The following is a 24,322-nucleotide window of genomic DNA, read 5'->3' as shown; positions in this document are numbered from 1 at the left end:
CCCGGTCTCCAGTCAGCGTTGGACACCACTGCAAAAGGGAGGAGCCCCTCTGAGATCAGAGGCAGTCCCATGACCCTGGCAGAGGGCAGCCCACACGCAGCTCTCTGCCTGGCCCTACAAACATGGAGGCCGTTCTCTAGGGCTATTCCCAGGCACTGGCCGTGCTGGTGCGCCAGGCTACATCACCATCGGCAGAAGGGCCAGCAGCTCGAGTGCTGGGAGCAGGGGCTGGGTCACTGGCTGAGAAATAGGAGTGGGGGTGCGCCAGGACCCTGCACGTCAGTGCCCAGAGCGATGGGAGAGATGGCAGCTGCAGGGGGGTTGTCCCGGGCGGACATGCAGGGACAGTGAGGCCCAATCCAGGAAATCACAGGGAGGCCAGCTGAGCTGAGCTCTTTATTACACAACCCACGTGCTGGGCAAGATCAGGCCCACGGACGATTGGGGGTGGGTGTCAGGTGGGGACCGTATTGGAGGATCCTGTCCCATCCCCCCACAGGCCCTGCTGTCACGCTCTGGCTCTTCCCGGTCTCGCTCTGGTCGGCCCTGTGGAAGAAGGGGCAGTCGGTCAGGCCAGGGGCTGGTCCTGAGGCTGCGGGGCAGGGAGGGAGGTGACAGGAGCAATCCTGGACTGCCTCATGCACGGGGGTTGGGCACAGAGATCCCGGCACGCAGGGGGCCCCCTCGGGGTCAGGTGCAAGCAGAGCGGTTCTGCCTTGCACGGCCTTGAGGGGGGGTTGGGGGCACAGCTGATTCGGCTGCACCCGGCCCCTCCCGGGCACTCGCCGGCCTTGCAGCAGGGCTCAGTGCACGAGGCTGAGTGACTTCGGGAGCAGCCACTGGACAAACTCCATGGCACAGAGCAGCCCCGGGGAGGAGGAAGGAGACCCAGCCGGCCAGGCCAGCAGCACCGATATCATCCCAGGGGAGTCCTCTCCCCATCTCCACGCCAGCCTCCCGCAGCCCTTTGCCTCCTCCCCAGAGAGCTGGGAGCTCCGTGGGGGAGAGGGCAATGTGCACTCCCAGCTTCCGCCCAGACTCCAGGCCTGTGGGGAACCGGGTCACTCGGAGTAGGTCTGTGACTAGAGTGACCTTTCCAAAATGCCAAAACGAGACAGGCAGGAACCCCAGACCTCTGTGGCCACGTCCCCTGCACAGCCTCTTCCCCCGGCCCCGCACCCTGGCCAGGCCAGAAGCCGGAGCCAAGCCGTGGGAAAAGCTGCCCAGGGAGACTGGGCCGCTGTGGGGAGACCCAGACCCAGACTCTCTGGTTTCCTTTTCCTAGTTGATAAATCTTTAGATAGTTTATTATAGGATTGGCTAGAAGCCTTGTCTGTGGTGTGAGATGGGAGGTGCGATTCACCTAGGTAAGTGACTGGTCCTTTGGGGCTGGGAGTAAGTTAATTCTCAGGCTGTCCCAGCTTGCTGGGCTGCCCAGCCCATGCGAGCGGGTTCATGCGCTCAGTCCCCTTACCGCGTTTCCTGCAGGCCTGCTGGCACTCCAGGAGAGTTCTAAAGTTGTTCCCGTTGCCCCGGCAGCCGCCGTAGATGAAGCTTTCGCACGTCCTGGAGGCCGGGTTGTAGAAGAAGCGCGGGATCTGTCCCTTGCAAGGGCCCGTCTCAGGCGGGAGTTGGCAAATGTCACCTGGAGAGAGGAGATGGATTATAAGGAGGGCAGAGATCAGCAAGGGAGCTCAGGCTAGTGAACCCAGACTGGAGGGGAAGTGAGGATGCATGGAGTGAAAATTACAGACGCAGGCATTATTATACTGACACGTGAAGAAAAGGGAGTTACCTTATAAGTGGAGAACCAGTGTTGACAGGGCCAATTCAATCAGGGTGAATGTGGTAATTGATGAGCTGTGGATTGCACCCTCAGCAAGTTTGCAGATGACACTAAACTGGGAGGAGTGGTAGATATGCTGGAGGGTATGGTTAGGATACAGAGGGACCTAGACAAATTAGAGGATTGGGCCAAAAGATACCTGATGAGGTTCAACAAGGACAAGTGCAGAGTCCTGCACTTAGGACAGAAGAATCCCATGCACGGCTACAGACTATGGACCCAATGGCTAGGCAGCAGTTCTGCAGAAAAGGACCTAGGGGTCACAGTGGACGAGAAGCTGGATATGAGTCACCAGTGTGCCCTTGCTGCCAAGAAGGCTAATGGCATTTTGGGCTGTATAAGTAGGAGCATTGCCAGCAGATCGAGGGATGTGATCATTCCCCTCTATTAGGCATTGGTGAGGCCACATCTGGAGTACTGTGTCCAGTTTTGGGCCCCACACTACAAGAAGGATGTGGAAAAATTGGAAAGAGTCCAGCAGAGGGCAACAAAAATTATTAGGGGTCTGGGGCACATGATTTACAAGGAGAAGCTGAGGGAACTGGGATTGCAGAAGAGAAGAGTGAGGGGGGATTTGATAGCTGCTTTCAACTACCTGAAAGGGGGTTCCAAAGAGGATGGATCTAGACTGTTCCCAGTGGTACCCGATGACAGAACAAGGAGTAATGGTCTCAAGTTGCAGTGGGGGAGGTCTAGTTTGGATATTAGGAAAAACTTTTCCACTAGGAGGGTGGTGAAGCACAGGAATGGGTTCCCTAGGGAGATGGTGGAACCTCCTTCCTTAGAGGTTTTTAAGGCCCGGCTTGACAAAGCCCTGGCTGGGATGATTTAGTTGGGAATTGGTCCTGCTTTGAGCAGGGGTTGGACTAGATACCTCCTGAGGTCCCTTCCAACCCCGATATTCTATGATTCTGTGCAGGGCCGTCTCCAGCTTCTTTGCCGCCCCAAGCGGCAAAGAAAAAAAAAAAGATAAAGCCGCGATCGGCAGCACTTCGGCGGCAGCTCTATCGTGCCGCTACATTCTTCAGCGGCAATTCGGCAGCGGGTCCTTCACTCCGAGAGGGACTGAGGGACCCGCCGCCGAATTGCTGCCAAAGACCCAGACGTGCCGCCCCTTTCCATTCACCGCCCCAAGCACCTGCTTCCTGCACTGGTGCCTGGGGTCTGGGTGACGGAGAGCGTGGGGGAGGGGAGGGAAGAGAGCTCACACTGACCAATGCATGGCAGGGAGACACCCAAGGGCACATCCCAGAGCCCAGGGCCACCCAGAGGATTCAGGGAGCCTGGGGTCTTCAGCGGCAGGGGGCCCCCGCCGCCGAACTGCCACCGAAGACCCGGAGCAAGTGAAGGACCCCACTCCAGGGGCCCCGGAAAACTCTCGTGGGGGCCCCTGCAGGGCCCAGGGCCTGGGGCAAATTGCCCCACTTGCCCCCCGCCTCTGGGTGGCCCTGCCAGAGCCAGGCTGTGACCTGGCCCGGAGGGAGATGGGTCCAAGGGAGTGTCGGAGCCATGGGCATGGGGGGCTCACCAGAGAGAGCCTAGAGGGTAGAAAGACTCCAGGAGTAGCCAGGGGGCTGGGGAGAGCCAGGGAGGCTCCGTGTCCTGGAGCGGGAGGGGAAGAGCAAAAGGCCCGGGACAGAGCAAGGAGGCCTCCCTGGGATGAAATGGTGGAGGCCCGGGACAGCCCCGTGACCGGGGGCGAGAAACACTGGGGCCGGCGGCAGGGCCAGAGAGGCTGCGAGGGGCTGTGTCGCGTGGGGGATACGGGGCAGGAGCCGCTGAGAGCGAACGGAGCTGGGGGCAGGCAGGAGGGAAGCGCTGGCTGCCGGGCTGGGTGGGGAGCCAGGGGCAGGGAGCCCTCACCTTGACGGAGCTGCCCAGAGGCAGGTGTCAGGTCAGCCCAGAGGGCGAGGAGCCCCAGGAGGAGGTGGCCTGATTTCATGGTGCTGCGGGGCCAGGTTGCCCAGCGCCGAGCTGCCCCGACTTATATAGCATCACGCCAGCCCGGCACTGCCGTCCCAGGAGGGGCCATTACACAAGAGAGCCGTCCCCGGTGTCTGCCCCTCCCAAAGGGAACAGGGAAGCAGCAGGGCCCTGCGAGAGTTGGGAAACGTCCCTGGTGAGGGAGGTGGAAATGTAATAACAGGCTGCATCAGGGACACCAGGCACATTGCTCCCGTGGGGAGGAGCCCCACTGCTGCAATACAAGGGGCCATGCCTGGATTCAAGGGTCTGAAATCCTCACATCCGGAGCCAGGGAATGGCCTGGAGGCTGGAGCGGGAGTTTGCCTGGGGACGCACTGCAGGACCTTGTCCCTGGTATTGACAATCCCATCGCCTTTCACTTCTGATCAAAGGGACACGGAGTGACACCAGCCCAGTAACTCTCGGGAGAATCCCCGGCTGGGGTGGCTGCTGGGCGACTGGGGAACCCTGAATGTATCTTAGTGACATCATCACGCACCCCCTGCTGCATCGTGCTAAAGAGCGTCGCACACCCGGCTTGTAATAAATAACGCCGGAAGGTGGCTGCTGCTTCGGCTTTCTGGACACCAGGATCCCTGAGGCAAAGGCAGCCTGGGCCCGTGGGCGCTCGCCCGGGGTTAGAGAGGAAATGCCCGGCACCCACGGCAGCTGGGTGAGCCATTTCTCCAGTGTCTGAGACTGGGACTCACTCCTGCTCCTCCAGCCCCCGCCCCACTGGGCCAGAGACGAGCATGACTCCTCTGAGCCAGGCCAGCAGGTCTGCAGTTCTGGGTGCCAGGCTACAGACGTGTTCAGCAGGATTGTTATTGTCATTAACGCCCTAGCCAGGGGCCTCCGGATCAGGCTGGGATGCAGCTACCGGGACTCAGGCACCTTCAATTTAGTTTCAGCTCCCAGCACGAGCTGTACCATGGACTCCTCTCACACGCTCGTCCTCAGCCCTCCTCCCTTTGCCTAGCCAGAGTGTGAGCTCCTCGGCCAGGGCTGCCTCTCACCGCGTCTCTGCAGCGCCCGGCATGCTGGGGTCCTGTCTCTGCTGGATCCCCTAGGCACTGCTGTGATGCAGCCAGTCAGTCGTTAGAGGGGAGATCCGTCTCTGTGGCCCCAGCTGCTTTGCATTCACATCCCTCTGACCAGCTCCTGACCCAACTAACTGAGTTTCTCTTGCTGTCTTACCTGAGCTTCCACAGGTCTTGAGACATTCGTCCATACTGGGAAACCTGTTTGCATTGCCCTGGCAGCCGCCGTAAATGAACTCCTCGCACCTCTTGGTGGCCGAGTTGTAGAAGTAGCGGGTCATGTAGGCCTCACATGGGCCGGGGTCCGCAGGGAGATTGCAGATGGCGTTAGCTACGGAGCAAAGAAAGATGGGTTAGGAAGAAAGGGGGAACCCTGCAACGGATCTCAGCTGCCTGATTCGAAACTAACGGGGCCCCAGTCCACCGGCCTGGCAGGGCCTGGGGTGGGTGATGGGGCTAGACAAGGATCTTGTTGATAATGCGTGAGAGCTGTGAGCATCTCTGGTGTATCGGGGACAGAGCAAGGAGGCCTCCCTGGGGCGAAATGGGGGAGCCCCGGGGACAGTCCCACGCCCAGGGGGTGGGAGACACTGGGGCTGGCGGCAGGGCCAGGGACACTGCGAGGGGCTGTGTTGCGTGGGGGATGCGGGGCAGGAGCCGCTGAGAGCGAAAGGGGCTGGGGGCAGGCTTGGGGCTGGGAACAAGCAGGAGGGAAGCGCTGGCTGCCGGGCTGAGTGTGTGTCACGGAGTGTTGGAGGACACAAAGCCCTGCACCCCCGGCTTCCTGCAATTCACCATGACTCTCAGCCAGCCAGTAAAGCAGAAGGTTTATTTAGACGACAGAAACACTGTCCAAGACAGGTCTTGCAGGCACAAACAACAGGATCCCCCCCAGTTAGGTCCATCTTGGGGTCCCAGGGCGCCACAGCCCCCTTGGGAGGTCAGAGCCCTGACTGCCTCCCAGCCATATCACCAGCCAGCTCCTGAAAACTCTCCCCTCAGCGACCCCTCCCACAGCCTTTGTTCAGTTGCCCGGGCAAAGGTGTCACTTGGCCTCTAACCCCTTCCTGGGTTCTCATGTTACATGCTCAGGTATTCTCTGTTGGTCAGTCTCCTATCCCCCAATGCAGACTATCCTAGTCACACTCCCCTGTCAGCATTCAAAGCCCACAGTAAGAACAGTCCCAGTTCATCACAGTGGGGAGCCAGGGACAGGGAGCCCTAACCTTGACGGAGCTGCCCAGAGGCAGGTGTCAGGTCAGCCCAGAGGGTGAGGAGCCCCAGGAGGAGGAGGCCTGATTTCATGGTATTGGGGGGCCAGGTTGCCCAGCGCCGAGCTGCCCCGGCTTATATAGCATCACGCCAGCCCCAGCCCGGCACTGCCGTCCTGGGAGGGGCCATTGCACAAGCGAGCCGCTCCCGGTGTCTGCCCCTCCCAAAGGGAACAGGGAAGCAGCAGGGCCCTGCGAGAGTTGGGAAACATCCCTGGTGAGGGAGGTGGAAATGTAATAACAGGCTGCAGAGGTGAGTTCATGTTTCCAGGCGGCTCCGCGCCCTGCCTGGGGCACCGGGACAAAGAGTTGACCCCAGAGCCACTGAGCACTGGGCTGCCCTGGAGCGAACCTCTCGTGAAGCCCACCCAGTGCCGGCCCCAGGAGCTGTGCGGGACGGGACCTCTCAGCTCACGGCAAAGAGCTGGTTCCCCAGAGCCAGATCTGTCATTCTCCCAACACGCCTCCAGCCCTCCCTCTTCCCTCTGCTGCTTCCCGTGAGGAGCTGCTGGGCCCAGGCCTGCCACGCTGTAATTCCTAACGCTGGCCCACCGGCCTGGCAGCTCCCCATGGCCCAGAAAGCAGCACTCATGCACCCGCTCCTCCCCAGAGCTGGCTGCAGGGACAGCTCCAGAACCGAACCCTGCACCTTGCACGCTGCCCCCGTGGGCTGGGGGTAAGGGAGGGGTCGGTACATCCTTCTCGCTCTCCCTCCGGGTCTCTGACGCTCCTTCGGGGGGCAGGGATAAGGCACCCCCCAAACGCCTGGGCTATCCGTGTGTGTGTGGTGTGCTCTGGATCCCGCCCCGTCCATCTCTATTCCCCCCACCCTGCCCCGCCCCGCGGGTTCCCTCAGCTGATGTCTAACGATGGGGGCTGAATGTCTCTGCGGTGCTGACCCTTGTCTCTGGGATGTGACTGGAGGAGGGTGCGTGGGGAGGTCGTGGGGCTCCCACCCTGTGCCTGGGGCCCCTGGACTCCCGAGCCGCTCACGTGCCCGGCCCCGGCCCCGGCCCCACTCACTCCCTGCCTCCAGCTCAGCTCCCGGGGCTCCTCCTCTGGCCCTGCTCCCAGCCCAGTCGGGCTCCTGCTCTCCCCTTAGCTCTGCCCCTCCAGCCCGGCAGCTCCACCTCACACCGGACCCCATGCTCCTCACTCCCTCATTGGCCTGGCTGCCCTGTCAATCAGCCTGACCTGAAGGATTGGTCTATCCCCATTGGCCCTGGGGACTGTCAGTCTCAGAGTTCTGATTTCCCATTGGCCATCCCCCTTTCTTTTGGTACTGGGAGAGGGGAACCAACCTCTCCCCCCTCCCCCCCCTGGAGTTTCAGTGGGGGCCAGCAGCCCCCTGACACCAAGATGCTGCAAGCGGGTGTTTGACTTACTGCTGGCAGCATTTCCCCAAATTACCGCTTGGTTTTCTCCTTTTATAAAAGCTTCTTTTGTGAGACACGGACTCGGTCCCTGGCAGTGGGGTAGGGCCCCCGGGGTGATTTATCGCCTCCCAGAGAGACGACTCCATCGGAGCCAGGGCACCCCCCAGCGCTCCTTTAACATGCTGGGGCAGTTTGAACACAAGCCTGCCACGAGCCCCTGCAGCAGGGCCCTGCAGCCTGTGTGTGCGTGTTCCCTGCCTGTCTGCATCGGGGACACCCTGGCTCCCTAGGCACATCGCTGCCGTGGGCCCGCGTCCCACTGCTGCAATACACGGGGCATGCCTTGATTCAAGGGTCGGGGCATTTCTGAAATCCTCACGTCCGGACGCAGGGAACAGCCTGGAGGCTGGAGCGGGAGTTTGCCGGAAGGTGGCTGCTGCTTCGGCTTTCTGGACACCAGGATCCTGAGGCAAAGGCAACCTGGGCCCGTGGGCGCTCGCACGGGGTTAGAGAGGAATTGCCCAGCACCCATGGCAGCTGTGTGAGCCATTTCTCCAGTGTCCTGCCCCTTGAGCCCCCACCCCAGATGACTATGACCCCTCTGAGCCCTGGCAGGAGGTTCACGGTCCTGGGTGCCAGCCTACAGAGGAGTTTGGTAGGACTGGTATTGTCATTAACACCCAGCCATTGGCTTCCACTGCAGGAGAGGCCCTGGGCAGAGGGCAGCCCACGCCGCTCTCTGCCTGGCCCTACAAACATGGAGGCCGTTCTCTAAGGCTATTCCCAGGCACTGGCCGTGCTGGTGCGTCAGGCTACGTCACCATCACCAGAAGGGCCAGCAGCTCGAGTGCTGGGAGCAGGGGCTGGGTCACTGGCTGAGAAACAGGAGTGGGGGCGCGCCAGTGCCCAGAGCGATGGGGTCATGGCACGTGTGACCCTTCTGCCAGGTGGAGTAATTTGGGGAAACGCTGCCTGTCACGGACTCACAGATCGTGCCCACTCTTGGCCCCGTGCGGTCCGTGGGGGGTGCCCCTTTTAGTGAGACAGTCCTTCTCGGGGGTCCACTCTCTCTTGGGGTCAGGCCCCTCCACCTCCTGGATCCGCACCTCTCTGAGCTTTAGCACGTCTGTCTCTGCCGTGGGCCCCCTCAGGGAGTCCACTCGTTCTGGACCCCCGAGGCCTCCACCCCCAAAGGGGTTGATGCAACCCTGTTCTCTAGACCGGAGTGACTCTCAGCCAGCATGAAACAGGAGGGTTTATTGAGAGTTGAACCCAGCACAGGAAACTCTCAGGGCCTCAGGCCTGGCCTCCCTCAGCCCAGCACATCCCAGTCTCCCTGCATCCAGGTGGGCTCTGCCTGCTCCCCCTCTCCAGCCCAGAGCCCCCCTGGTCCGAGCTGGGCATCTGAGATCACCGGCCCCAGCACCGCCTCTGTCCATTGTCTTCTCTCCAGGTAAACAGGGTCGTAAACCGGGGCCTCCTCTCCTGCTTCTGTCCTCTGGCTGGAACCGGCTGGTCAGGTCACTGGATCCTCACTCTGCAGCCCATTGTCCACCCACTGGCCAGAACCGGCTGTGTCTCCTCAGCTGGGCCTCTGGGTCGCGAGGTCACTGGTCGCTGGGGTGTCCATCCTCCCGGCCATTGGCTGGGTCCCCACGTCCTCTCTCCGGCCCTCTGCAAAACACACTCCCTCTCCCCTCCCCTCGTTAAACCAGTAACACCCAGGGAAACTGAGTCCCGCCCCCTCCTCATGCAAACCATTGAAACGCCACAGAAAACAAGAAAATCCCCCACTTCGTCACACTGCCACCAGTAAGTCAAACACCCGCCTGCAGCATCTTGGTGTCAGGGGGCTGCTGGCCCCCACTGAAACTCGGGGGGGAGGGGCTGGTTCCCCTCTCCCAGTACCAAAAGAAAGGGGGATGGCCAATGGGAAATCAGGACTCTGAGACTGACAGTCCCCAGGGCCAATGGGGATAGACCAATCCTTCAGGTCAGGCTGATTGACAGGGTAGGCAGGCCAATGAGGGAGTGAGGAGTGTCCCATGTGAGGTGGAGCTGCCGGGCTGGAGGGGCAGAGCTAAGGGGAGAGCAGGCGCCCGACTGGGCTGGGAGCAGGGCCAGAGGAGGAGCCCAGGGAGCTGAGCTGGAAGCAGGGAGTGAGTGGGGCTGGGGCTGGGGCCGGGCACGTGAGCGGCTCGGGAGTCCAGGGGCCCCAGGCACAGGGTGGGAGCCCCACGACCTCTCCACGCACCCTCCTCCAGTCACATCCCAGAGACAAGGGTCAGCACCGCAGAGACATTCAGCCCCGATCGTTAGACATCAGCTGAGGGAACCCGCGGGGCGGGGCGGGGGGAATAGAGATGGACGGGGCGGGATCCAGAGCACACGACACACACACAGATAGCCCAGGCCTTTGGGGGGTGCCTTATCCCTGCCCTCCGAAGGAGCATCAGAGACCCGGGCGGAGAGCGAGAAGGATGTACCGACCCCTCCCTTAGCCCCCAGCCCACGGGGGCAGCGTGCGAGGGGCAGGGTTCGGTTCTGGAGCTGTCCCTGCAGCCAGCTCTGGGGAGGAGCAGGCACATGAGTGCTGCTTTCTGGGCCCTGGGGAGCTGCCAGGCCAGTGGGCCAGCGTTAGGAATTACAGCGTGGCAGGCTTGGGCCCAGCAGCTCCTCACGGGAAGCAGCAGAGGGAAGAGGGAGGGCTGGAGGCGTGTTGGGAGAATGACACATCTGGCTCTGGGGAACCAGCTCTTTGCCGTGAGCTGAGAGGTCCCGTCCCGCACAGCTCCTGGGGCCGGCACAGGGTGGGCTTCACGAGAGGTTCGCTCCAGGGCAGCCCAGTGCTCAGTGGCTCTGGGGTCAGCTGTTTGTCCCGGTGCCCCAGGCAGGGCGCGGAGCCGCCTGGAAACATGAACTCACCTCTGCAGCCTGTTATTACATTTCCACCCCCCTCACCAGGGACGTTTCCCAACTCTCGCAGGGCCCTGCTGCTTCCCTGTTCCCTTTGGGAGGGGCAGACACCGGGGGCGGCTCGCTTGTGTAATGGCCCCTCCCGGAACGGCAGTGCCGGGCTGGCATGATGCTATATAAGCCGGGGTAGCTCGGCGCTGGGCAACCTGGCCCCGCAGCACCATGAAATCAGGCCACCTCCTCCTGGGGCTCCTCGCCCTCTGGGCTGACCTGACACCTGCCTCTGGGCAGCTCCGTCAAGGTGAGGGCTCCCTGTCCCTGGCTCCCCACTGTGATGAACTGGGACTGTTCTTACTGTGGTCTGTGAATGCTGACAGGGGAGCGTGGCTAGGATAGTCTGCATTGGGGGATGGGAGACTGACCGGAGAATACCTGAGCATGTAACGTGAGAACCCAGGAAGGGGTTAGAGGCCAGGTGACACCTTGGCCCGGGAAACTGAACAAAGGCTGTGGGAGGGGTCGCTGAAGGCAGAGTGTTGGAAGCTGGCTGGTGAGATGGCTGGGAGGCAGTCGGGGCTCTGACCTCCCAAGGGGGCTGGGGCGTCCTGGGACCCCAAGATGGACCTAACTGAGGGGGGCCCTGTTGTCTGTGCCTGCAAGACCTGTCTTGGACTGTGTTCCTGTCATCTAAATAAACCTTCTGCTTTACAGGCTGGCTGAGAGTCATGGTGAATTGCAGGAAGCCGGGGGTGCAGGGCCTTGTGTCCCCCCACACTCTGTGACACACACCCAGCCCGGTAGCCAGCACTTCCCTCCTGCCTGCCCCAGCCCCGAGTCTACCCCCAGCCCCATTCGCGCTCAGCGGCTCCTGCCCCGTATCCCCCACGTGACACAGCCCCTTGCAGCGTCCCTGGCCCTGCTGCCAACCCCAGTGTCTCTCGCCCTCTGGGCGTGGGACTGTCCCCGGGGCTTCCCCATTTCGCCCCAGGGAGGCCTCCTTGCTCTGTCCCCGATACACCAGAGACGCTCACAGCTCTCACGCATTAGCAACAAGGTCCTCGTCTAGCCCCTTCACCCACCCCAGGCCCTGCCGCTTGCATCAACCCTTGAGACTGGGGCCCCGTTAGTTTTGAATCAGGCAGCTGAGATCCGTTGCAGGGTTCCCCCTTTCTTCCTAACCCATCTTTCTTTGCTCCGTAGGTAACGCCATCTGCAATCTCCCTGCGGACCCCGGCCCATGTTTTGCCTACATGCCCAGATACTTCTACAACTCGGCCACCAAGAGGTGCGAGGAGTTCATTTACGGCGGCTGCCAGGGCAATGCAAACAGGTTTCCCAGTATGGACGAATGTCTCAAAACCTGTGGAAGCTCAGGTAAGACAGCAAGAGAAACTCAGCTAGTTGGGTCAGGAGCTGGTCAGAGGGATGTGAATGCAAAGCAGCTGGGGCCACAGAGACGGATCTCCCCTCTAACGACTGACTGGCTGCATCACAGCAGTGCCTAGGGGATCCAGCAGAGACAGGACCCCAGCATGCCGGGCGCTGCAGAGACGCGGTGAGAGGCAGCCCTGGCCCGAGGAGCTCACACTCTGGCTAGGCAAAGGGAGGAGGGCTGAGGACGAGCGTGTGAGAGGAGTCCATGGTACAGCTCGTGCTGGGAGCTGAAACTAAATTGAAGGTGCCCGAGTCCCGGTAGCTGCATCCCAGCCTGCTCCGGAGGCCCCTGGCTAGGGCGTTAATGACAATAACAATCCTGCTGAACACGTCTGTAGCCTGGCACCCAGAACCGCAGACCTGCTGGCCTGGCTCAGAGGAGTCATGCTCGCCTCTGGCCCAGTGGGGCGGGGGCTGGAGGAGCAGGAGTGAGTCCCTGTCACGGAGTATTGGGGGACTCAGGGCCCTGCACCCCCGGCTTCCTGCGATTCACCATGACTCTCAGCCAGCCAGTAAAGCAGAAGGTTTATTTGGATGACAGGGATACAGTCCAAGACAGGTCTTGCAGGCACAGACAACAGGGCCCCCCTCAGTTAGGTCCAGCTTGGGGTCCCAGGGCATGCCAGCCCACCCCCCTTTGGGGGGTCAGAGCCATCTCTGCCTCCCAGCCATCTCTCCAGCCTCCTTCCAGCCTGCTTCCAGCACTCTGCCTTCAGCGACCCCTCCCACAGCCTTTGTTCAGTTTCCCGGGCTAAGGAGTCGCCTCGCCTTCAACCCCTTCCTGGGTTCTCATGTTACACACTCAGGTATGCGCCCTCGGGCAGATCCCATCCTACAATGCAGACTATCCCAGCACACACCCCTGTCAGCATTCCCACACCCGAGCAAGAACAGTCCCAGTTCGTCACATCTCTCCCCCCTTCGAGAACGAACTGAGCAGGGTCACTTTAGCCAGTGACCCGGGGAAGTTCAAACCTACCCCCGTTCCCATGGATGCCCCCGCATCCCTCCCATTCCTTGGTGAGAATTACACCAGGCCCCTCCAGTTTCACGCTCCCCCTTAGGTTGGGGTTGCTTGATGGCACTCGCAGTTCGCATGTGGGAAGGTTTATGCGGCCTGCGCCCTTTTCCCACCCCCATACCTCTGGGGCTCCAACTGGGCTGTGGTCTTCTCCCAGCGCCCCAGTCTGGAGGTCTGTGCTTTGGGCTCTCTTGGTTTAGAGCCGCCCTTTTTACCTTGGCCACCCTCCGAAAAGGCTCCTCTATGCTGGGCAAGGATCCTAAAGCTGTTTTCCCCTTGTCCCAGGCCTTCCTCCCCCTCTGACAGGGATCACAGGATCGGCAGTACTGTCGGACAGTAACAAAGACCCCAGGCCAGTAAAAGCTCCGTAGCAGCCTCTGCTGGGTACGCCAGGTTCCCTGGTGCCCTGAGAGGGGAATGTCATGGGCCCGGCACAGCAGCTGGCGGCGATACTTCTGGGGTACCACCAGCTGCCTCCTGATCCCCCCTGACTCCATTTTCCCTGGGGGAGCCCATTCTCGGTACAGGAACCCCTTCTCCCACAGGAACCTTTTCCGGCCACCTCGTCCCATGGTCTGTACCGCATTGAGGTCGGCCAGGTCCCTTATCTTCCGCAAGGAGGGATCTCTCTGTAACTCGGCCTGGAACTCAGCAGCTGGGACGGGGATGGCCACCTGCTCTTTCTCGCCCGCTGGGTCCGAAGCTGCAGCCTCCCTGAGCCGCGTCCCTGGGCGTTCCCTCCCCACCAGGTTAGGGTCCCGCGCCTCAGGCAAGGCACCCCCCCCAAGGCCAGGGCGCAGTGCCCCTCGCCGGCTCTGACCGCGGGTCAAAACTAAGGCGGTCTGGGGGCTGCTTGGCCAGTCCTCTAGGTCCCCCCCCATCAACACCTCAGTGGGCAAATGGTGGTGCACTCCCACGTCCTTGGGGCCCTCCTTGGCCCCCCATTTCAGGTGTACCCTCGCTACGGGAACCTTGAATGGGGTCCCGCCCACCCCGGTCAGGGTCAGGAAGGTGTTGGGCACCACCCGATCTGGGGCCACCACCTCGGGCCGGGCCAGTGTCACCTCTGCGCCCGTGTCCCAGTAACCATAAACTTCCTTCCCATCCACCTCCAGGGGAACAAGGCACTCGCTCCGCAGGGACAGCCCCGCGCCAACCCTGTAAACGGAGAACTTTGAATCCGGAGCATCTGGCCCCCCAGAGAAGCTGGCCTGGGGCTCTCCTCCCTCCTTAGCAGGTGGTACTCTGCCAGCCCCCCTTCCCTGGGAATGCTGCCTCTCGCTGGGCTGGGTCTCTACCCAGTCAACCCTCTGTGGGTTCGGCCTGCTCAGTCTGTCCCTGAGCCTGGGGCACTGGGCCCGTATGTGGCCCTTTTGGCCACAGTGGTAGCAGCCCATGTCCTATGGGTCCCCTTGAGTGGGTCGGATGGTCCTGATGCCGGATGCTCCCCTCTGATGGGTTTTTTCTGTATTTTCCCATGGGGAGGTCCCATTGTGACTCTCTCTCTGCGTTGTGGTGGGACTGTTCCTTTGGGACTCCTCCCTTTTATCTCCTGACCGGCTCTTTACAAACTCATCGGCCAGCCGGCCTGCCTGTCGCGGGGTCTCTGGCTTTCTGTCCACCAACCACAGCCTCAGGTCGGATGGGCACCGCTCATACAGTTGCTCCAGTACCAGCAGTTTAATCAGGTCCTCCTTCGTCTGGGCCCCACCAGCCCACTTGCTGGCGTATCTTTCCATGCGGGCGGCTAGTTGCAGATATGAGATCTCAGGGGTTTTATCCTGACTCCGGAACCTTTCCCGGTACATCTCAGGAGTCAGCCCAAACTCACGTAGCAGGGCCTTTTTGAATAGTTCGTAGTCCCCTTTCTCTGCCTCTCCCAGTTGGCGGTACAATGCCACGGATTTGGGGTCCAGTAAGGGGGTAAGGACCCGGAGTCTGTCCGCGGGATCAACCCGGTGCAGCTCGCAGGCCGTCTCAAAGGCCTCCAGGAAGTCATCCATGTCCTCCCCCTCCTTGTATGGGGCCATGATGCACTTATCAAAGCTCCGTGCAGTTCTGGGTCCCCCCTCACTCACCGCAGCTGGGGGTTCGCTGCCCTTCAATCTCGCCAGTTCCAGGTCATGCTGACGCTGTCTCTCATTCTCCTCCCGTTCATGCTGTCTCTGTCTCTCTTCACGCTGATGCTGTCTCTCTTTCTCCTCCCGTTCACGCTGATGCTGTCTCTCTTTCTCCTCCCGTTCATGCTGTCTCTGTCGTTCACGATCCTCCAGCTCTCTCAGTTTTAGCTCTTTCTCCCATTCCAGCCAATTCCGCTCCACGGATGCCGAACGTCGCCGGGAGGATCCTCTGCTGGCCGGCGAGCTTCGCCGGGAGGGTCCCCTGCTGGCCGGGGGGGTCACGGCGCCCTCGGTATTTGCTGGGCTCCTCCCCACCCTTCCCCGAGGCATAGGAAGGAGGGGTCTCGGGAAGCCCTCAGCAGCCGGCTGACCACTCCCAGCTGGGACAGACACTGGTGCCTGCGCTGCATTTGCCAGGCTGCTTCCCTGAGACACAGGGATCAGTTCATTCGCGCGATCTCCCGCCTCCAGCCGGGCAATGAGCTGTTCTTTGGTGAGCCTCCCAATGCGCAGCCGCCTCTGCTTGCACAGCTCCACCAGGTCGCTCTTAAGCCGCTTGGCATACATCTTCCTGCTGGCCACTCACCGGCCTGTGTGCTCACAGCTCCCCACAGTTCCCAGGGGGACCCCTAGTGTGCCAGCCCTTCTCGAGGTCACCGCCTCTCTGCCAGGGTCGAGCTGCAGACTCCTCCGCCCCTGGGACCACCCGCTGCGATCCCCCCGGGGGACCCTGTTACTGCAAAAGTCCTTCTCGCTCGTCACACACTCCCAGGGGTAATAACCGTCTCTCTCCCACTCTTCAGCCGGCCTGGTCCCCGTCAATCCCCCTTCGTTTTACTGCTCCCCAGTCACTTACTGCAGGAAGCGCCGTCCACGGGGTGCAGTAGATCCCACCGCTAGCACCAGTTGTCACGGAGTATTGGGGGACTCAGGGCCCTGCACCCCCAGCTTCCTGCGATTCACCATGACTCTCAGCCAGCCAGTAAAGCAGAAGGTTTATTTGGATGACAGGGATACAGTCCAAGACAGGTCTTGCAGGCACAGACAACAGGGCCCCCCTCAGTTAGGTCCAGCTTGGGGTCCCAGGGCATGCCAGCCCACCCCCCTTTGGGGGGTCAGAGCCATCTCTGCCTCCCAGCCATCTCTCCAGCCTCCTTCCAGCCTGCTTCCAGCACTCTGCCTTCAGCGACCCCTCCCACAGCCTTTGTTCAGTTTCCCGGGCTAAGGAGTCGCCTCGCCTTCAACCCCTTCCTGGGTTCTCATGTTACACACTCAGGTATGCGCCCTCGGGCAGATCCCATCCTGCAATGCAGACTATCCCAGCACACTCCCCTGTCAGCATTCACAGACCACAGTGAGAACAGGCCCAGTTCGTCACAGTCCCAGTCTCAGACACTGGAGAAATGGCTCACCCAGCTGCCGTGGGTGCCGGGCATTTCCTCTCTAACCCCAGGCAAGCGCCCACGGGCCCAGGCTGCCTTTGCCTCAGGGATCCTGGTGTCCAGAAAGCCGAAGCAGCAGCCACCTTCCGGCGTTATTTATTACAAGCCGGGTGTGCGACGCTCTTTAGCACGATGCAGCAGGGGGTGCGTGATGATGTCACTGAGATACATTCAGGGTTCCCCAGTCGCCCAGCAGCCACCCCAGCCGGGGACTCTCCCGAGAGTTACTGGGCTGGTGTCACTCCGTGTCCCTTTGATCAGAAGTGAAAGGCGATGGGATTGTCAATACCAGGGACAAGGTCCTGCAGTGCGTCCCCAGGCAAACTCCCGCTCCAGCCTCCAGGCCGTTCCCTGGCTCCGGACTGAGGATTTCAGACCCTTGAATCCAGGCATGGCCCCTTGTATTGCAGCAGTGGGGCTCCTCCCCACGGGGGCAATGTGCCTGGTGTCCCTGATGCAGCCTATTACATTTCCACCTTCCTCACAGGGACGTTTCCCAACTCTCGCAGGGCCCTGCTGCTTCCCTTTTCCCTTTGGGAGGGGCAGACACCGGGGACGGCTCTCTTGTGTAATGGCCCCTCCCGGGACGGCAGTGCCGGGCTGGCGTGATGCTATATAAGCTGGGACAGCTCGGCGCTGGGCAACCTGGCCCCGCAGCACCATGAAATCAGGCCACCTCCTCCTGGGGCTCCTCGCCCTCTGGGCTGACCTGACACCTGCCTCTGGGCAGCTCCGTCAAGGTGAGGGCTCCCTGCCCCGGCTCCCCACCCAGCCTGGCAGCCAGCGCTTCCCTCCTGCCTGCCCCCAGCCCCGAGCCTGCCCCCAGCCCAGTTCGCTCTCAGCAGCGCCTGCCCCGCATCCCCCACGCGACACAGGCCCTCGCAGCCTCCCTGGCCCTGCCGCCAGCCCCAGTGTTTCTCGCCCCCGGGCACGGGGCTGTCCCAGGCCTCCACCATTTCGTCCCAGGGAGACCTCCTTGCTCTGTCCCCGGCCTTTTGCTCTTCCCCTCCCGCTCCAGGACACGGAGCCTCCCTGGCTCTCCCCAGCCCCCTGGCTACTCCTGGAGTCTTTCTACCCTCTAGGCTCTCTCTGGTGAGCCCCCCATGCCCATGGCTCTGACACTCCCTCGGACCCATCTCCCTCCGGGCCAGGTCACAGCCTGGCTCTGGCAGGGCCACCCAGAGGGGAGGGCAAGTGGGGCAATTTGCCCCGGGCCCTGCAGGGGCCCACACGAGAGTTTTCCGGGGCCCCTGGAGTGGAGTCCTTCACTCGCTCCGGGTCTTCGGTGGTAGTTCGGCAGCGGGGGCCCTTTGCCGCTGAAGACCCCAGGCCCCCTGAATCCTCTGGGTGGCCCTGGGCTCTGGGATGTGCCCTTGGGTGTCTCCCTGCCATGCATTGGTCAGTGTGAGCTCTCTTCCCTCCCCTCCCCCACGCTCTCCGTCACCCAGACCCCAGGCCCCAGCGCAGGAAGCAGGTGCTTGGGGCGGTGAATGGAAAGGGGCGGCACGTCTGGGTCTTTGGCAGCAATTCGGCGGCGGGTCCCTCAATCTCTCTCGGAGTGAAGGACCCGCTGCCGAATTGCCGCTGAAGAATGCTTGGGGCAGCAAAGAAGCTGGAGACGGCCCTGCACAGAATCATAGAATATCGGGGTTGGAAGGGACCTCAAGAGGTCATCTAGTCCAACCCCCTGCTCAAAGCAGGACCAACCCCAACTAAATCATCCCAGCCAGGGCTTTGTCAAGCCGGGCCTTAAAAACCTCTAAGGAAGGAGGTTCCACCATCTCCCTAGGGAACCCATTCCAGTGCTTCACCACCCTCCTAATGAAAGTTTTTCCTAATATCCAAACTAGACCTCCCCCACTGCAACTTGAGACCATTACTCCTTGTTCTGTCATCGGGTACCACTGGGAACAGTCTAGATCCATCCTCTTTGGAACCCCCTTTCAGGTAGTTGAAAGCAGCTATCAAATCCCCCCTCACTCTTCTCTTCTGCAATCCCAGTTCCCTCAGCTTCTCCTTGTAAATCATGTGCCCCAGGCAGCCCCCTAATCATTTTTGTTGCCCTCTGCTGGACTCTTTCCAATTTTTCCACATCCTTCTTGTAGTGTGGGGCCCAAAACTGGACACAGTACTCCAGATGAGGCCTCACCAATGCCGAATAAAGGGGAATGATCACATCCCTCGATCTGCTGGCAATTCCCCTACTTATACAGCCCAAAATGCTGTTAGCCTTCTTGGCAACAAGGGCACACTGCTGACTCATATCCAGCTTCTCGTCCACTGTGACCCCTAGGTCCTTTTCTGCAGAACTGCTACCTAGCTATTCGGTCCCTAGTCTGTAGCAGTGCATGGGATTCTTCCGTCCTAAGTGCAGGACTCTGCACTTGTCCTTGTTGAACCTCATCAGGTATCTTTTGGCCCAATCCTCTAATTTGTCTAGATCCCTCTGTATCCTAACCATACCCTCCAGCATATCTACCACTCCTCCCAGTTTAGTGTCATCTGCAAGCTTGCTGAGGGTGCAATCCACAGCTCATCAATTATTGGGAGTGGACCACATTCACCCTGATTGAATTGACCCAGTCAACACTGGTTCTCCACTTATAAGGTAACTCCCTTTTCTTCACGTGTCAGTATAATAATGCCTGCGTCTGTAATTTTCACTCCATGCATCCTCACTTCCCCTCCAGTCTGGGTTCACTAGCCTGAGCTCCCTTGCTGATCTCTGCCCTCCTTATAATCCATCTCCTCTCTCCAGGTGACATTTGCCGACTCCCGCCTGAGAAGGGCCCTTGCAAGGGACAGATCCCGCGCTTCTTCTACAACCCGGCCTCCAGGACGTGCGAAAGGTTCATCTACGGCGGCTGCCGGGGCAATGGGAACAACTTTAGAACTCTCCTGGAGTGCCAGCAGGCCTGCAGGAAACGCGGTAAGGGGACTGAGCGCATGAACCCGCTCGCATGGGCTGGGCAGCCCAGCAAGCTGGGACAGCCTGAGAATTAACTTACTCCCAGCCCCAAAGGGCCAGTCACTTACCTAGGTGAATCGCACCTCCCATCTCACACCACAGACAAGGCTTCTAGCCAATCCTATAATAAGCTATCTAAAGCTTTATTAACTAGGAAAAGGAAACCAGAGAGTTCTTTACAAGGTTAAAGCAAGTAAACATAGAAGCACAAACGAGTTACTATCTCAACTTTCACAAGGAAATAGAAGCTTCTGTCATGAGCAAGCGCTAAATGCCCTTCAGGACTCACCCCGGCTGAGCAGCTGTGGATCTCTTGCTTATGCCTAGAAACCTGCCCACCCAGAGTCCGAGCAGCCTCGTGAGCATCAGTTCCTTCGTTTGGGGTTTTATCCCCATCCGTCCTTGTGATCTCAGCTGCAGACTGGGTGATGGGAGGAATCCACTAGCACGACTCATCTTCACAGGGGTGGGGAGGGCAAAACAACAAACATCTTTTGTCCTCTTTAATGTCCCACAATAGTCCGTCTGGTGTCAATGGCCCTTTCCCGTTGGGCAGGACATAACACCTTCTGCAGGAGATCAGCCATTCACACTCACAGAGACTCACCATACAACCGCTCACATATTACCTTACACTATGGGATAGAGACGCTGTAAGTGAGATGAATGCAGGCAGCAACACACCAGCATTTAATAAAGAATATACACTAACAGATTCCTATCATTCCGATCCCTGTTTTAACAATACTAACGCCCAGGTGAGCCAGACTGATTCCACGGTGTGTCTGTCACTGTTCCACTGAGACAGGGGAACTCTGGATTGCCAGTGTCACACCGACCTGGCTTTGTTAGGGTGGGGGGGTATAAAGCTCTGACCTGAGCAGGTAGTTGCCACATTGCTCAGTTGCTCTCCTGTTGCTACATTTCGCGCTGGAACAGGAACTGACCGGCCCCTTCCTGAGGCCGTTGGGCGTTCAGCTGCTGAAGCAACTGCTCCCCTTCTCCTGTTGTTAAACGGAATAAACAGCTACCCAGGGAGGTGCCTCTTTGCTGGGTTGAGAGCGTAGCTGTGAGGAGCCCTTGGCCCTCTGCTCACGTTGGAAACGCTGTTACTATTATGGCCCCCAAAGGTGCTGGGCGCGGCACAGACAGAATCTCCCATCAGCCCAGCATGTGAGACACGAACTCTGTGCAGGATTCACAGATAACTACAGAGATGTTCGCTCCTGTGGGCCGTCCTGTCCATCGGCCCCTCCCTTTGCATCCCTTAGTGCCATGGTAAGGGGAGCCAAGGCTGCTGGGGGAGTCCCGGGCCCTCCATCTGCCCTGGTCACTGTACCTCAGGGGGCAGGAAAAGCGGCGGGAGCTGCTCTCAGGCACGTCGGCCCCCGCCCAGGGCAGGTGGAGGGTCTGGGTCTCCCCACAGCGGCCCGGGCTCCCTGGGCAGCTCTTCCCACAGCTTGGCTCCAGCTACTGGCCTGGCCAGGGTGCGGGGCCGGGGGAAGAGGCGGTGCAGGGGACATGGCTACAGAGGTCTGGGGTTCCTGCCTGTCTCGTTTTGGCATTTTGAAAAGGTCACTTTAGTCACAGACCTACTCCGAGTGACCCGGTTGCCCACAGGCCTGGAGTCTGGGCGGAAGCTGGGAGTGCACATTGCCCTCTCCCCCATGGAGCTCCCAGCTCTCTGGGGAGGAGGCGAAGGGCTGCGGGAGGCTGGCGTGGAGATGGGGAGAGGACTCCTCTGGGATGATATCGGCGCTGCTGGCCTGGCCGGCTGGGTCTCCTGCCTCCTCCCCGGGCTGCTCTGTGCCATGGAGTTTGTCCAGTGGCTGCTCCCGAGGTCACTCAGCCCCGTGCACTGAGCCCTGCTCCAAAGCTGGTGACTGCCCAGGAGGGGCCGGGTGCAGCCGAATCAGCTGTGCCCCCAACCCCCCCCCAAGGCCGTGCAAGGCAGAACCGCTCTGCCTGCACCTGACCCCAAGGGGCCCCCTGCGTGCCGGGATCTCTGTGCCCAGCCCCTGTGCATGAGGCAGTCCAGGATTGCGCCTGTCACCTCCCTCCCTGCCCCCCAGCCTCAGGACCAGCCGCTGGCCTGACCGACTGCCCCTTCTTCCACAGGGCCGACCAGAGAGAGACCGGGAAGAGCCAGAGCGTGACAGCAGGGCCTGTGGGGGGATGGGACAGGATCCTCCAATACGGTCCCCACCTGACACCCACCCCCAATCGTCCGTGGGCCTGATCTCGCCCAGCACGTGGGTTGTGTAATAAAGAGCTCAGCTCAGCTGGCCTCCCTGTGATTTCCTGGATTGGCCTCACTGTCCCTGCATGTCCGCCCGGGACAACCCCCCTGCAGCTGGAGCCTGTGCCCCAGACTAATGTCCCTGGAGAAATGGGGTCTTCTGGGGGTGTCAGGCACTGGGCAGCGTCACTAGAGTGTGAGCTGCCGCATAGTCCCTGGGCTCCAGAAACGGGGCCGGCTCCAGGCACCAGCGTAACAAGCAGGTGCCTAGGGTGACCAATGAAGAGGAGGGCGGCACGTCTGGCCATTTGGCAGCAATGAGAGCTGAACTCACTGGTGGTGGGACAGTGTTTCTGCCCAGCCTGCTAAAAGCTGAAACTCGCTAAGAGACTGACCTGCAGAGGTCACAGCAGAGAGGTGGCAACAGTAGATAACGGACAGTCAGCTGGCGGGAACAGCGAACAGTCAGCCTGCAGAAGCAGCAAACAGGCGGCCGGTGGGAGTGGAACAAGCGGCTGGCACGGCAGCCAAAAGAGAGGGACCGTGGCTGGCGGGGCGGGCAGCCAGAGCAAGTCCTCAGATGGCAGAGCAAGCCAGGTGCCGTCTTCCCCGGGTGGGAGGGGAACTCACACAGCTGCGCCTCTGGACCCGGGGTCACTGCTGCCCAAGGACACCCCCTGGGAGTGGGGTGCGCTGAGGGAGCCGAGAGGGGCACAGAAAAGGAACTGTTGGCTGTAGAACTCAAGAACACGAGGCGGAAGGCTCTGCCCCACGCACTCCGGGGTGAGCGTCCTGCTCACAGCTGTATGACTATGAATCCTGCTTGTGGCATTTTCCCTAATTAATGTCCGGTGACTTCCCTCCTTTCATTACAAGTTTCTTTGCTGCACTCAGACGCTGTGCTTGTGAGAGGGGAAGTATGGCCTCGCAGAGGTGCCCAGGATGGTGTGTAATTTTCCCAGGTTACGGTGTGGGGGCTCGAGCTGGTTCTGTGTCATATTGTTAAAGAGGATCCCCTAGATATTGAACCTGGCCCTGGTTGCTGCCGACTCCATCTGGCAGAAGGGTCACACGTGCCATTACCCCATCGCTCTGGGCACTGGTTCGCCCCCACTCCTGTTTCTCAGCCAGTGACCCAGCCCCTGCTCCCAGCACTCGAGCTGCTGGCCCTTCAGGCGATGGTGACGTAGCCTGACGCACCAGCATGGCCAGTGCCTGGGAATAGCCCTAGAGAACGGCCTCCATGTTTGTAGGGCCAGGCAGAGAGCGGCGTGGGCTGCCCTCTGCCCAGGGCTTCTCCTGCAGTGGAAGCCAATGGCTGGGTGTTAATGACAATACCAATCCTACTGAACTCCTCTGTAGGCTGGCACCCAGGACCGTGAACCTCCTGCCAGGGCTCAGAGGGGTCATAGTCATCTGGGGCGGGGGCTCAAGGGGCAGGACACTGGAGAAATGGCTCACACAGCTGCCATGGGTGCTGGGCATTTCCTCTCCACCTGGCTTGCTCTGCCAGCCCGCCCCGCCAGCCACGGTCCCTCTCTTCTGGCTGCCGTGCCAGCCGCTCGTTCCACTCCCACCGGCCGCCTGTTTGCTGCTTCTGCAGGCTGACTGTTCGCTGTTCCCGCCAGCTGACTGTCAGTTACCTACTGTTGCCACCTCTCTGCTGTGACCTCTGCAGGTCAGTCTCTTAGTGAGTTTCAGCTTTTAGCAGGCTGGGCAGAAACACTGTCCCACCACCAGTGAGTTCAGCTCTCATTTAAACACTTAGAATAACAAAGGCTCCTAATGTGTGTGCCGGGAGCCCCTGAGGCCTATTTAGCTCTGTCTTTGAACAGTGGAGAGAAACAGGTTAAACCAGATGGGGGACCCTTGGGGAGAGTCCACACCTCCTGGCTGGGACACCATCCCCACCCCTCTTACTCGCACATGGCTCTGGTATGCAAGCCCCTGGCTTAGCGAGGTCCTTTCAGTTGAGGTGACCCCCTCATTTGGGACAGGTAAAGCACAGTCCTGGTCCCCTTTATTCCTGCAATAAAGACGACAACACTGATAACATTTCACTACCTACCCCTGCAGTCAGTGCTAAAGTGATTTGTAACCCAGCACCAGTCAAAGGGGATCACTCTGAGCAACAGGCCTCTAGCTGCTGGATATCTTGGCAGAGTGGGTGTGTTCATGTCAATACAGTTTGCTCCGGAAGTCTCTGCCCCTCCCAACTAGCTGTCAGGGGAGAGCTCCTTCAGACCCTGCTTACACACGCTTGCTCCTGTCCATGGCAGCCTGGGGGTCTCTGCTCCCGCTGTCCATCACTTTGTTGTTTGTGAACCGTGGCCACGTCACTCCCCCCGTGCTGCGGGAGCCAGCCAGGAATGTGCCTGACCCACCCCCCAAGCTCAGACCAGATCCACAGGTCTCTGCCTGGCTCCCATCTCTCCCTTCCAGAGCTCAGCACCTGCGGGGTGTGGCTGGGGTCCGGAGCAGGAACCCCAGAGAAAGTCTTTCCCCCTGGGATTCAGAGGCGGGTCTCACGGGCCCGGGGTCTGTTCGCTCCAGTGGGGATGGGAAAGCAAACCAGAGTGTGGGAAGGGAGCAGGGTCAATCGGCTCACACCCCCAGGCCTCCACCAGGATTCCCCTCTCCTGCCCAAAGCCACAGTCCAACAGCCCCAGCTTCTGCGGGGAGTC

At 60.5% G+C, this 24,322-nt stretch overlaps 2 protein-coding genes across 2 annotated transcripts; one reads left to right on the top strand and one right to left on the bottom strand.

Annotated features, from left to right (window-relative positions):
• Window positions 1–424: 424 nt before the first annotated feature.
• LOC128846433 (kunitz-type serine protease inhibitor B1-like) lies at window positions 425–6,156 on the bottom strand. Its single transcript, XM_054045530.1, has 4 exons — window positions 6,078–6,156; window positions 5,009–5,182; window positions 1,475–1,645; window positions 425–546 (listed from the first exon to the last, which is right to left on the bottom strand). Exons 1-4 carry the CDS (start codon window positions 6,154–6,156, stop codon window positions 509–511), a joined length of 462 nt encoding a protein of 153 aa, XP_053901505.1. The 3' UTR covers window positions 425–508.
• A 4,037-nt stretch (window positions 6,157–10,193) lies between these two features.
• On the top strand, window positions 10,194–21,655 carry LOC128846431 (BPTI/Kunitz domain-containing protein-like). Its single transcript, XM_054045527.1, has 4 exons — window positions 10,194–10,715; window positions 11,615–11,788; window positions 19,190–19,360; window positions 21,518–21,655. The coding sequence occupies exons 1-4, from the start codon at window positions 10,637–10,639 to the stop codon at window positions 21,553–21,555; spliced, it is 462 nt and encodes a 153-aa protein (XP_053901502.1). The 5' UTR covers window positions 10,194–10,636; the 3' UTR covers window positions 21,556–21,655.
• Window positions 21,656–24,322: the final 2,667 nt, after the last annotated feature.

This window comes from Malaclemys terrapin, chromosome 12, assembly GCF_027887155.1.
Source record: "Malaclemys terrapin pileata isolate rMalTer1 chromosome 12, rMalTer1.hap1, whole genome shotgun sequence".
Lineage (NCBI taxonomy): Eukaryota > Metazoa > Chordata > Testudines > Emydidae > Malaclemys > Malaclemys terrapin.
The sequence above is the reverse complement of the archived record's forward strand: the minus strand, read 5'-3'. Positions and strand labels throughout refer to the sequence as shown.